Below are 11,839 nucleotides of genomic sequence, written 5' to 3'. Positions count from 1 at the left end.
GCATTCCTGTCAAAACCATTTTCAACACATCATCAGTGCCTTTTTTATACAGATGAATTTTATAATTCAACGAGAGACTGGCCATTTGGGATTTTTTGGATAAAAACAATGGAGCGTTTCTCTAAAACTGTCCTTCTAGACTCCAGACTTGTGGTAAAATTCAGTCAAGTGTTGATAATTATCACCAAGCCCACTCTAAATATAGATAAACAACTGATATTAAATTACAGACAAGGTTTTCTCTAGGTGAGAAAAGTGTTATATTTAAAATGTAACGTAATCTCACTCAAATCCTTTAGTAATAATATTCCATTGATTTTACAAGAGCATCTTTGTGTTGGAAGGAAGATAAAAAACCCCAAGATAGCCTCTGAGACAACATATACAGGTGGAAAGTATTTACTTTGGAGATGGACGTGTGTATGCATGTGGGAACCATGATTTTTTTTTTCTGTGCATGTGTCCATGGGCGCGCATGTGACATCATTGATGGGATTGGCTCCGTTTGGCTGGGGTGGAGAGTCTCCAGCACAGGCTGGAGAGAAGAAGAGGAGTGAGGGACAGAGTTTCCATTAGTCACGGAGCTGAGGCGCAGGGCCACCTCCACTCAGAAGCAGCCGAGCCCCGGGGACAGGAGGGGAGACATCGTGGCCCCCCAAAAAAGTGCCCAAAACTCCTGTTATGGAAGAAGGAACGGACATTGAAGAGGAGTTTTAGTTGGGTTACAGGTTGACAACATGAAGTTCGGGAAGAGTATCTGCGTGCTCAACGTGGGGGGAACCCGTTACGCCTTCACCCGTGAGGTGATCAGGGATTTCCCTCTCCGGCGCGTCAGCCGCCTGCATGCCTGCGCAACGGAGAAAGAGGTTCTTGAACTGTGCGACGACTACGACCGGGACCTGAATGAGTTTTTCTTCGACCGCCACGCACAGGCTTTCGTGTTCATCATGCTCTACGTGCGCTCTGGGAAACTGCGCTTTGTCCCTGGAGTGTGTGAGCTGTCCTTCTACACGGAGATGCTCTACTGGGGTCTGGAGAGCGCACACTTGGACTCCTGCTGCCAGAAACGCCTGGACGACAGGATGTCCGAGATTGGACTGGACAGCCTGTCCGATGAAGACGTTAGACTTTCCGGGGATGAGCCCCAGAACACTGGAGAACCGGTGCCACGGATTGCGCTCACCGGTCGCGCTAAATGGTTGGAGAAGATCCGCCAGGCGTTTGAGGAACCCAACTCTTCCCTCTTTGCGCAGCTTTTGGCATCCGTGTCCGTGATGTTCGTGATTCTTTCTATGATCATGCTTTGTGCCAGCACACTACCGGATTGGGATACAGCCAAGAGGAATGCCGTGGAGGAGCACAGGTGGGTCCACAAGTTCCGAAAAAAGAGGACGCTTTTGAGGATTTTTTCTGAAAATACGCAAGTGGATCCCTGCAAATCTATAATTTGATGCATGAAAGTCTCTTGTGACTTAGTGTCATGTGATCAGTGTGTGTTTCTGCTCTCAAACACACTCTTGGAGACAAGTTCCAAGCCATGAATTAAACATTAAGGACCCCCCCCCACACACACGCACACACACACACACACACACATCTGACAAGATCCAGATGAAACCAATCAATAACTAATCCATATTATCTGCAAAAAGCTTGGATTTAATTATAACTCAGAAAGCCATATTTGCCAGGTCGTCCTCTCAGGTCTCTTCCTCCTCCTCATTATTCATTTGAACATCTTTATTGACCTGGTTAGTTTACAAGGAGGACAAACATGCCAGATAATGGTAGATTCATAATGTGACAGCAGGTATAATGAGCCTGGGGTGTGTGTGGGTGTGTGTGTATACACTGGTGGCTCATATTTTATAGTGTAAGCAAATAAAAAAAAGGGATGAAACCACTTACAGGAATCCCTCTCTATCTGTGTCAGCCGTAGATATTTTGGACTCTGGGTTTTAGGGCAGATAGAAGACAAACACACCTCCTTCCACATAATTTTTTCCTCTCCTGGAGAGCCTCTAAGCCTTTCTCTATATAAGGTTAGGTTGTGTTCACGGTTCTGGATCAGTTGCAGCAGTTAGGTAATCAAGCGTATTTTATTCTCAGGGTCAAAAGGATTCCAATTTAGTTCCATTCCAGTTGATGATACAATTCAGCCGGTCTGTAATTTGGTTTGGGCTAATTGTGCTGATGTAGTTATCCTTTAGGCTCTTTGGTATTTGCTTCATCAAATTCAAACGCAACGTCACTCTAATTCAGTTTGCTTGCCTATGCTGTGCTAATCAATGTGGTAAATGTGTGCTTGCTTGTGTCACACACTCTCTTGGAGGGGTTGGAAATCCCTCCCTCTGTGCAGTTTCCAGGCAATTTTCTAGTGTTCTGTGCCGTACTGTTTACATGTCTCCACCCTGGTTTGCGTCAGATGCCTTTCATATTTCCCATCATGTCTACCATCCTGTGATTTGCTTCCTTCTTCCTCACATTCACTGATTGTCAAACAGCATCTTATATCATCCATATCTCTGAAGCTCTCCTGCCATTTCCTGTTTACACTCTGTCCCACTCATTTTTCTCCCTTTCTCCCCAGGATTGTGGAGGCCGTGTGCATCGGCTGGTTCACAGCGGAGTGCATCGTTCGCTTTCTTGTGGCCAGAAACAAGTGGGACTTCCTCCGCCGGCCGCTGAACATCATCGATGTGATCGCCATCACCCCTTACTATGTCACGATAGCGCTGGCCCGCGCCGGGATTCCAGGAGCCGGGCTTGGGGTTGCCGGGGTGATACTGCGGGTGCTGAGGATGCTGCGGGTGTTCTGGCTCATGAAGCTGGCGAGACACTTCCTGGGCTTGCAGACGCTGGGGCTGACGCTCACGCGCTGCTACCGGGAAATGGTCATGCTGATGGTTTTCGTCTGCGTTGCCATGGCGATATACAGCGCGCTGGCCCAGCTGCTTGAGCACGGCCTGGATTTGGGGATGCAAAACCCGGATTATGCCAGCATCCCGGCGGCCGCCTGGTGGGTCATCATTTCCATGACGACGGTGGGGTACGGGGATGTGTATCCCGTGACAATCGGGGGACGGGTGCTGGGGGGGATGTGTGTGGTGAGCGGTATTGTTCTCTTAGCGCTGCCCATCACATTCATTTACCACAGTTTTGTTCAGTGTTACCATGAACTCAAGCTCCGGTCTGCCAGATACGCCCGCAGCCTGTCGTCAGAGGTGCTGCAATGAGAACGCGATTATACCAAAACCCAGACGAACTACCCACACCAGACACAAACTCAAGACACCAGAGGACCTGCTGATCACATTTTTGTAATGATAATGAACTTTGTGTATTGCTCTGTTTCCGGTCTGAGCTGCAAATGTTTCTTTTTGGGTTTATTTGGCCTCTCTGGGTCATGCCTCCTCTGTAGAACACACAATTCATTCAAGAAACCTTTAAAAAAAAAAAATCCAAATTCCATGTAAGACACATTCAGCATCCAAATTGGTTCAATTAAAGTAAGTGATTTTTAAAAAAGATGGATTTATTTATATCTAATTGATGAAAATGTTGAGATAAGCCATATATTGTGATGTAAAGATATTCATGGATTCGTCCCTTTATCTAAAACCTGCTCCAAAATGGGATTATTTTATCTGCCCTAAATAGTATCAAGGTAATCCCTCAAGTCTGTGTGAGTGAGAAAAATGTTTAAAAAGGCCTTCTTGAACTGTCTCAGAAATGAAAAAGCATCTCTAAATAGAAACCTCGCTACAGGTTTGTGCACAAAGGAGACGTTGAAAACTTCTTCAGCTACTAAGGAAACCTGAATCCAACCTAGATCCATTCCCATAATGAGACAATTCTATTCTGCACTTGTAGTTTTTGTGCAATCCGGAAAATCAGACTAACAAAGAAAGCCAACGCTGCAGACGTATAGAGGAGGAGGAGAACCAGAGGACCTGCTGACCACATCGTCTGGTAACGATCCACCTCGGGTCCCGCCCTGCTTCCTGTCTGAGAGCCGCACCTGATTTTGTTTGGCCTTCTCTTGTTCAGGCTTGTATTCAAACGCGTGCTCCCCTTTGGACAGAAGAAAAGAAATCCACAAATCATTATTTATTAAACACACACGCGCGCAATCAATCCAGTTTTGACAGAGGCTGGTGTTTACACTGTATTCCCATGGTTACACCAAGGTTGCTTTTTTTGTAATCTGTGTAAGGTGCCCTGTGTATATGTGTGTGTGTGTGTGTGTGTGTGTGTGTGTGTGTGTGTGTGTGTGTGTGTGTGTGTGTGTATTACCATCATCTTTCACTTTGTCCAAGCTTTTGCTCCCAGATGGTCCAAGTTACACAAGATCAGTGTGTGACCTAGATGCATTCTGCTAAACCTGTGAAAAATAGAAAAGGTGTGAAAAAAAGTGGGGGCTGGTCTTAGCTATGGATGGGGAGGTTTAAGCCAAGTATAATGAAATATGAAGACGGGTCAGGGAGGAACCACAAGGTCGCAGACAAATAAAAGGACGTCAGATGTGGCAGGAAAGATGGAGTGTGAAATCGAGGGTGAAAGATTACACAGAAATGATGGAGACAGTGGAATCTGGAGCACAAAGAATGTCGAGACGGGGTGTGTGTGTGTGTGCGTGTGCGTGTGTGTGTGCGCGCTGCTTTCCCATTTGAATGTAAGGCATTTTGTATTTGTGCGTCTCCAAGGCAACCCCGCTCTCTCTCATGTCAATCATGACGGCGCCTGATTTGTGTGCGTAACGCGTCGTGCGCGCTCCTCCTAATGAGCGTTTTTGTGAGGGGACCAAAGGGAAATTAACGTCAAGGGAACGGTTGAAATACTATTATTAAAAAAACCCCAAATGTAAATAATAAAAAAAAAACACACACACGCACGCAAATTTAAAAAAAATAAATAAAAAAAAGCACAGCAGAGGCTGTCACAGATGATGGTTCTGGCATCCATGATTGAGACATGTTAACCCTACCCAGGCTTTGCCAAGACGATATGATTTATTGAAGAGACACATGATCCAAACAAACACCTCTCCCACACAACAGTCTTTTCCTGCATCTCATCTCCTCTTCCTCCTGTTGCCATCAAACCGTCCTCACCCGCATATAGACGCATACATCCTGATCTTATGTTTTAAAGAAACAATTAACGAGCCTCCGCCACCCGTTTTCTCCATCATCCATTTACAGTCGTTCATCTTTTCTTTTTCTTTTTCTTTTTTTTTGCTGCTTCGTGTGAGTTTGTACATAACGTATAATATCCTTGTTTCGTCATCGATGTGCTTTTAAAGTAGCTTTAGAGTCACGTTGGATGAAGGATAGTTCTTATTTTATTCCCTTCCCTACGGCGCGCTATATTTCCAGCCCATTCTTTATAGTTAATAGCCCCATGAATTTTACCCAGACCTGATTGAAAACCATCAATCAAAACTTTTTTTTTCATGATAGATTATTGTAATAAATGTACTCAATGTATGAGCTTTCATAATAAAACTACAGGCTGTCTTTAAATGTGGTGAATTTCACAGTTTTTCACTCTATTTAAATGTTGAAAATGAACTTTGATTTCACCCCCCGCCTGTGTGGGTGAATTGGTGACTCCACATTGACCCCATATAGGTGTGATTGGTGTCTCTTTCTATCTGGCCAATGTGATGACATGGTGATTTGTCCAAGGTGACCCCATCTCACGCCCACGGTCACCTGGGTAAGGGGTTACAGAGAACGAGCGGATGAATGATTGATGCCTCATGTGTGACCCAGAGAGGTGCTAAGTGGAAGGAGCAATTTATGGGAGGAAGGGTTTGATAATTCTAATGTGATAACAGACTTAACACCTCCAAGGGTCCTGGCAGTGGAACATAATGTTCACTGTGAGGAACACCCAATCCCGCTGGCAAGGGCACTGATCAGATTCACACTGGAGCGCAGCCGAGTTCATGAGGTGCTGCTGGAAGGGGGAATTACAAACTGCTGCTCTTCACTAAGGGCTCCAGACATTAATACATGATGCACACGAACAATAAACTCTGACAGATTGGCCTTCCAAGGCCAGATCAGCTGTCAGATTGTAAATATACCCATTAGAAATGCAGCAGGGAGATTAATTAAAAGATAAACTTCAGTAAAATGTTTCTCAGAACAGCTTCCCTGGCCTTTTTAAAGTCAATTAAATGATTTCATATTATTAGTAATATGTAATTAGTCTTTTTAACAGTCACATTTTATAAAACACCTTTAGTCGCTATGAATAAATTAACTTTTAGCGCGATTGTTTTTACAGGAATGTATTATTATTGAATATATACAGTATATAAATACTTCATGAGTGTAAATGCATTGTGTTTGAGTAGACGTTCCTCTTAACCTCATTCATAATGATTGAATTAACATATAATTTGCATTTAAAGTTGCATTAATTCTATTTAAACAGAGGAACTTATTTTCATGTCTATTGCCATTAATTCAACAGTTTAAATTAGCAGTTACTTACCCCCTGACTGTACACAGTGACTCCAACATTTTCATAATGGCATTTTTATAACTAATTTTGCACATTTTTCTGTATTTGGTGTTTTGTTGATGCCCTGTCTGACACATTATTCTGAAACCTGTATTTGTGTGTTTGCATGTTCTCCGCGTGCGTGATCGTTCCCCCCTGCATCTTCCCACAGCCCAAAAGCGTAAAATAGATGTCAAACTGCTGACTGAATTCCCCGTAGGCCTTTTATGAGCATGAGCCTCTTCTATGCGTGAACAGAATGGTGCAGCCATAGGCGAGGGTATTATGCTCTTGTCCAATGTCAGCGACCATGACCCTGGGCAGAACGAGCACTTATATATGGACAAAGGATGGATGGCATTCATTCGAAACAAACTGCCTGCATGGAAGCATCTGTCTGGTCACGCTGTGTCAGTTCAAGCACTCAAACCAAAAAATAAAGCACAAACGTACCTCTGTAGTAGAGAAAACAGTATGATATATCCCCTGGGGTGTACTCCAGTTGACAAAATGTGTTAACGGCCCCCCCAGGGTGACCTTTAAGTGAACAACACACACTGGGCCTGAGAACTGTGATGCAATCTCATAAAAGCTACCCTACATGCAACCGAATGACTTGTCTTGTGTAAATAATCAAACATGTATGTGTTTTATGCATCATAAATATACTGTATGTTGTAACTGTCTCTGCATTGGTGCACTAGTGCCCAGCCACTAACAGCAGATTTTTTCTTCGGCCTCTGACCCTCAGACACCGCTGAGACACTCAAATCATTCCCCGCTAGTGGGAGATCAATATTTTGAAGAATGTCCACTTTACATGTTCTATTTGTGCTGATTGGGGCCAGGATGAGAGATTTCTCTGAAAAGCAGAAAACATCATCCTCACGGCATCACTGACAGAAATGTCAGAGGATTAACGAGTCGCTGGGATTTATCTCCTGGGCTCAAGGAAATCCATTCTGTAGATATTAGTTCATTACAGAAAGGACAAAAGCAGTGAGCAGAACATTATGGCTTTTCAAATAACACTAGTGCTATTTATACCAAGGACCTTCTACATTCACAAATGAGGATGGTACATACGTTGTCTGGTAAAGCATGGGAGCACATGTATGTTAGTTTCATAGCTGTTAAGAGAGGGACAAATGAAAGCTGCTAACATACTGATATAATATAATGTAGGAATGCAGGACATGGTTTGACCTTTAAAGGTTGTTAATTTATGCAGGCTGAAAATAAGACACATCTATGTGTCGGGAAGATGTGTTTAAGAAGTTAAACATCCTTTTTTTTCGACAAGTATGAATGTATGAATTCATCAGAGGTTTCATGTCCAATCAGGATGGAAGTATTTTCTTAAATCACTAACTTTCTAACTGATGGATGATTTTGAGGCTGAATTCAGCCTGAGGGTAAAACCAGCCAACACACTTTGTGCTAAAAAAATGACTGATACCTTTACTGCATGTAATTTAGGAAACATTTTTCGGCGATAAATTAATTAGAGCAATTATAATTAGATCCTAAAAAGGTACTCGAGTCTCGCATCAATAAATAATGTAACAGACATGAACTTTACCCATTGTTAACTATTTGTTCTATCATGAATATTACATCTTTGTCCATTTTATGGTCTTAATGTAGGCAATTTCTTCCATAACAACAAACCTTCTAGAGATAATGACTCTATAAATTTGTGTCCAAGGACACAGATGCCCTCGCTACTGGAAAGAAGCCCATTTGTGTTGATGAGGACAGACTTTAAATTTTTACCAACACAAGAGTAATGTTAGGAAAATAGCCTGAGTTCGAATGTGACTAAAATTGTGGGATGCACATCTTCATAGTGTTTGTGACACTTCATCAAATTGTTTCCTGCAGTGTCTTGAGATGTAGATAAACCATAACTTCATGATAAAATGAGGAGGATCCAGAGTCCTGTGTCACGTGACATAGTTTCCTCATTACATGTGTTTTATTTATTTCTTAATTTTTTTATTTATTTCTTTATTTGTTTGTTTGTTTGTTTTTAAATAACCAATATTTTCAGATACGAATTCCAATACTGAACATTTTCACGTGAAGGCCTCCGGCAGTCAGCTGGAATTTTGAACAGGCGCGACGCGAGCCAGCTCGCTGTTACGTCACTTCCCCTCGACGGTCACACCGTGAAGACCTTCAACCGGGAGCTCTCGGTGTGTAAGAAGAGTGTCCGCGTCCTTCAGCAGTAAAATGTACTACAGGTTCAGCGGTTTCACGCAGAAGCTGACGGGATCCGGTCTGTCGGCCGCCTACACCCCCCAGGTGAGACGAGGAGGCGGCGGGGAGTCGACTTGGTAGCCGCCGGCGGTGACCTTCGTACGGCCGTTGAACCACGGGCCATCCCCATGTGTGTCCGGAGGCTGCCCGGGGGGGGGGGGGTTATGTCGCGTTTTAGCGTCTAAACGCAGCTCAAAGCGTCGTTTTTATTTCAATTGTAGCTCAATTCACAGTCGTTGCTCAGTTCCGCGACGTGTTTTCACTGTACGTGTAGGGATAAAATAACAACATCCATTTAAATTGGTAGTTAATTACCCAGTTGCATCGTCTGAAGTCACCCCTTAGATGAAGTGAAGTCATTTAACAGGCTGATAGCCCATAAGGACGCGCTGACCTTTCTCTGTAAATGTAATTACCGTTTTTTCCCATCACTGCCTTATCGCGCAACCTTTACCTAACCTTTATTCTGACCCACCCATATAAAATCTGCCAGATGTGTCCCAGCTTTACATCATGATTCTATTATCAAGCTGTCGTCTCTCTCTGGGGTAAAGAGGTAAATAACTCGAGCTGTTACTTGCCCCCATGTTTGAGCAGGTTCTTGTGATCGCTCATGTTGAGATGGATTTTTTTGGAATGAAGAGATAAATTGTAAAAGCTATCAGTGGTTTTGATTCTTGCGTTACAACAACCGGTTGTTTGTTTTTCAGGGGTTGAGGCCGAGCGTGCCAGGAGAGGCTCCATCCATGATCTTTGGAACCCCCACCAAAGTGTTGTCGGAGGCCACGACGGGATACATGGAGTCCAACAGAGTTCCAGAATTGCAGAGGTTGTTCCAGGTATGAAGTGGTGTCGGAAACCGCTTTGACAGTTGACCTATTTACAGGAAACCCGTGTGACAAACTTCAGCCACACTTCTCCTGTTGCTTTTCATGTCTTTTTTGCATGCGGCACACCTACAAGCTATTTAAAGTCAAATAATAGGTTGTGTGGAGCGTTTTTATTGTTGTGATATTGACATACTCTTTTAAAAGGACTTTATTCAGAAAGGTTTTCACAGTGAATCAGCTTTTATTGATTTGAGAACAGTTTTCCTAATGAGACCTCTGATGGGTCAAACGTTTATCTGAGTCTGAAATTAAAATAATGATATTTCTTTCTGCGTAGAAACTGGCCTTTCTAAGCTGTGTTTTTTGGGAACATTTTAACTCAAATAAATTTTAGGACACTTGGTATCAGCCTGAAAAGTTTTTGGAGAAAATTGATCATAAAATTTAGTTTTAGACACTCTGCCTCAATTCTCAATGCTCTTCTCAATTCTTTTTTCCCTACTTCCTGATCTCTCAGAAGTCAGACGGGGTCCCCATCCATCTGAAACGTGGCGTTCCCGACAGGCTGCTGTACCGCACCACCATGGCCCTCACAGTAGGAGGTGTTGTCTACTGTCTGGTGGCTCTTTACATGGCCTCCCAGCCCAGCAATCGGTGACCAACACAAAGTGTTTGTATAACGTCCACCCACCTGTGTCCGTCTCAGTCTGCCCTCCCCACGCCACCTCTTTGGACTCTCACATGAGAATCATTCACTGTTAGAATGTCGCACCACTTGTAACATGATGTCTGTTTTGTCAAAAAGATGTGTAATTTAATAAATTTTAAGGGGAAATAAAAGGTAAAAGATGAATTACTAGTTTTTTTGTTTGTCTTCAGTTGTTTATCTGTTATATTGACTTAGAGCTATAGATTGAAAGGATCCTTTCTGAATAGAATTTAGCAGCTTTTGAAGGATTTTGTTTTCTAAGTGCACAAACCCTTCTGTTTCTGTTGAAGGTTAAAAGTCTTGTGACCAAGTTCGTACACACAAAGCATTTGCCCTGGGGTTTTTTACAAATGGTATGTTCTAGAATTGAACTGTAAATTCTAATGGAGGGTTTTATGGAAGTCGACATGCTAACCCAAGTTAAACAGGCAAATGCACACAAACCAGCATTTCTTGTTCTCACTTTTGTTTCCCAGCTTTGCGACTACATGTCAAAGTGGAGTCGATACCTATTTAGCTGGGTGGGCCTGGCCCCCACCCTCTGTACCAGGCCTGGTTTTCAGGTCGTAAACTCATGTCCTCATTACTAAATCGAGCCCATGCTGTCTGAATTGGACGTGCACTGAGTTCCTCCAAATGTTCCCGGTCTCTTGGGAAGGTTCCTACTGTGAAAACGTGGTTCTTTGCCAATCGAGTGACAGATGCAACGGCATCATGCATGAAACTATCGATGGGGCGGAGAGCGGCGTCATCTGTCTCAGTAGCCACAAATACCAAAAGGAGCGTAGACGTTTGTTCGTGCTCTCAAAGCATCCAGGCTTGTAGTAGTGTGGCGGTAAGCATGTTTGTGTGAAAGAGCAAGCATAATGGAGACACCCTGTCTGGAACATAGCTGCTGCTCACTTGGCTGAAGTACTGTCTCATACAGTATTATCTGTGTGGGCCCTGGTGTGATGTCAGATGCTTCACGCTGACTTTGGAGGGAGGTTGAGGCCCAAATGTTGGCAGCGTCACATCGAGCTGCCGAAGCGCTGAAGATGATCATCATCTGCATCTTTCCTCCCGTGGATATGCTGTTTTTTCTCTTTCTTTATCATACATGCAGCCCAAAGTCGACATACAATGAAGGGCATGTGTCAATGCAAGTCTCCCACTGACGCAGTTGTCATTTTTACGCCCACGCTGTGCAAGTAGCAAATGTCCACCCATCTGTGCGCCCATAGGCGTGTTGCTGGTAGGATGAGGTGTGGTCAGGCCCATTAAAGCAGCAGGAAGAGATTCTGCTGAGGACCAATGAAAATCGGTTGAGATATTGGGATGTAAAGTTTGTTTTATTCAAGTTTGCTTCATTCAACCAAGCTAAAGACTGCAGCTGCACATAAAGGACACAGGAAACAGAATGAAACTTCTTATTTCTTCTTTTCTTTTCAACTTCTGAGATATTTTTCCAATTGTACTGTAGAAAAGTCCCTTCATCACAAAATCAATACCTGACGCCCTGAGGAATACCCTATGATGAATA

General features: G+C 43.5%; 2 protein-coding genes across 2 annotated transcripts; both read left to right on the top strand.

Annotated features, from left to right (window-relative positions):
- Positions 1-567: 567 nt before the first annotated feature.
- kcng3 (potassium voltage-gated channel, subfamily G, member 3) lies at positions 568-3,494 on the top strand. The gene is made up of 2 exons (XM_068305727.1): positions 568-1,363; positions 2,591-3,494. Exons 1-2 carry the CDS (start codon positions 738-740, stop codon positions 3,234-3,236), a joined length of 1,272 nt encoding a protein of 423 aa, XP_068161828.1. The 5' UTR covers positions 568-737; the 3' UTR covers positions 3,237-3,494.
- Positions 3,495-8,683: 5,189 nt separating this feature from the next.
- cox7a2l (cytochrome c oxidase subunit 7A2 like) lies at positions 8,684-10,464 on the top strand. The gene is made up of 3 exons (XM_068305627.1): positions 8,684-8,823; positions 9,489-9,617; positions 10,126-10,464. Exons 1-3 carry the CDS (start codon positions 8,752-8,754, stop codon positions 10,264-10,266), a joined length of 342 nt encoding a protein of 113 aa, XP_068161728.1. The 5' UTR covers positions 8,684-8,751; the 3' UTR covers positions 10,267-10,464.
- Positions 10,465-11,839: the final 1,375 nt, after the last annotated feature.

This window comes from Antennarius striatus, chromosome 21 (genome assembly GCF_040054535.1).
Source record: "Antennarius striatus isolate MH-2024 chromosome 21, ASM4005453v1, whole genome shotgun sequence".
NCBI lineage: Eukaryota > Metazoa > Chordata > Actinopteri > Lophiiformes > Antennariidae > Antennarius > Antennarius striatus.
The sequence above is the reverse complement of the archived record's forward strand: the minus strand, read 5'-3'. Positions and strand labels throughout refer to the sequence as shown.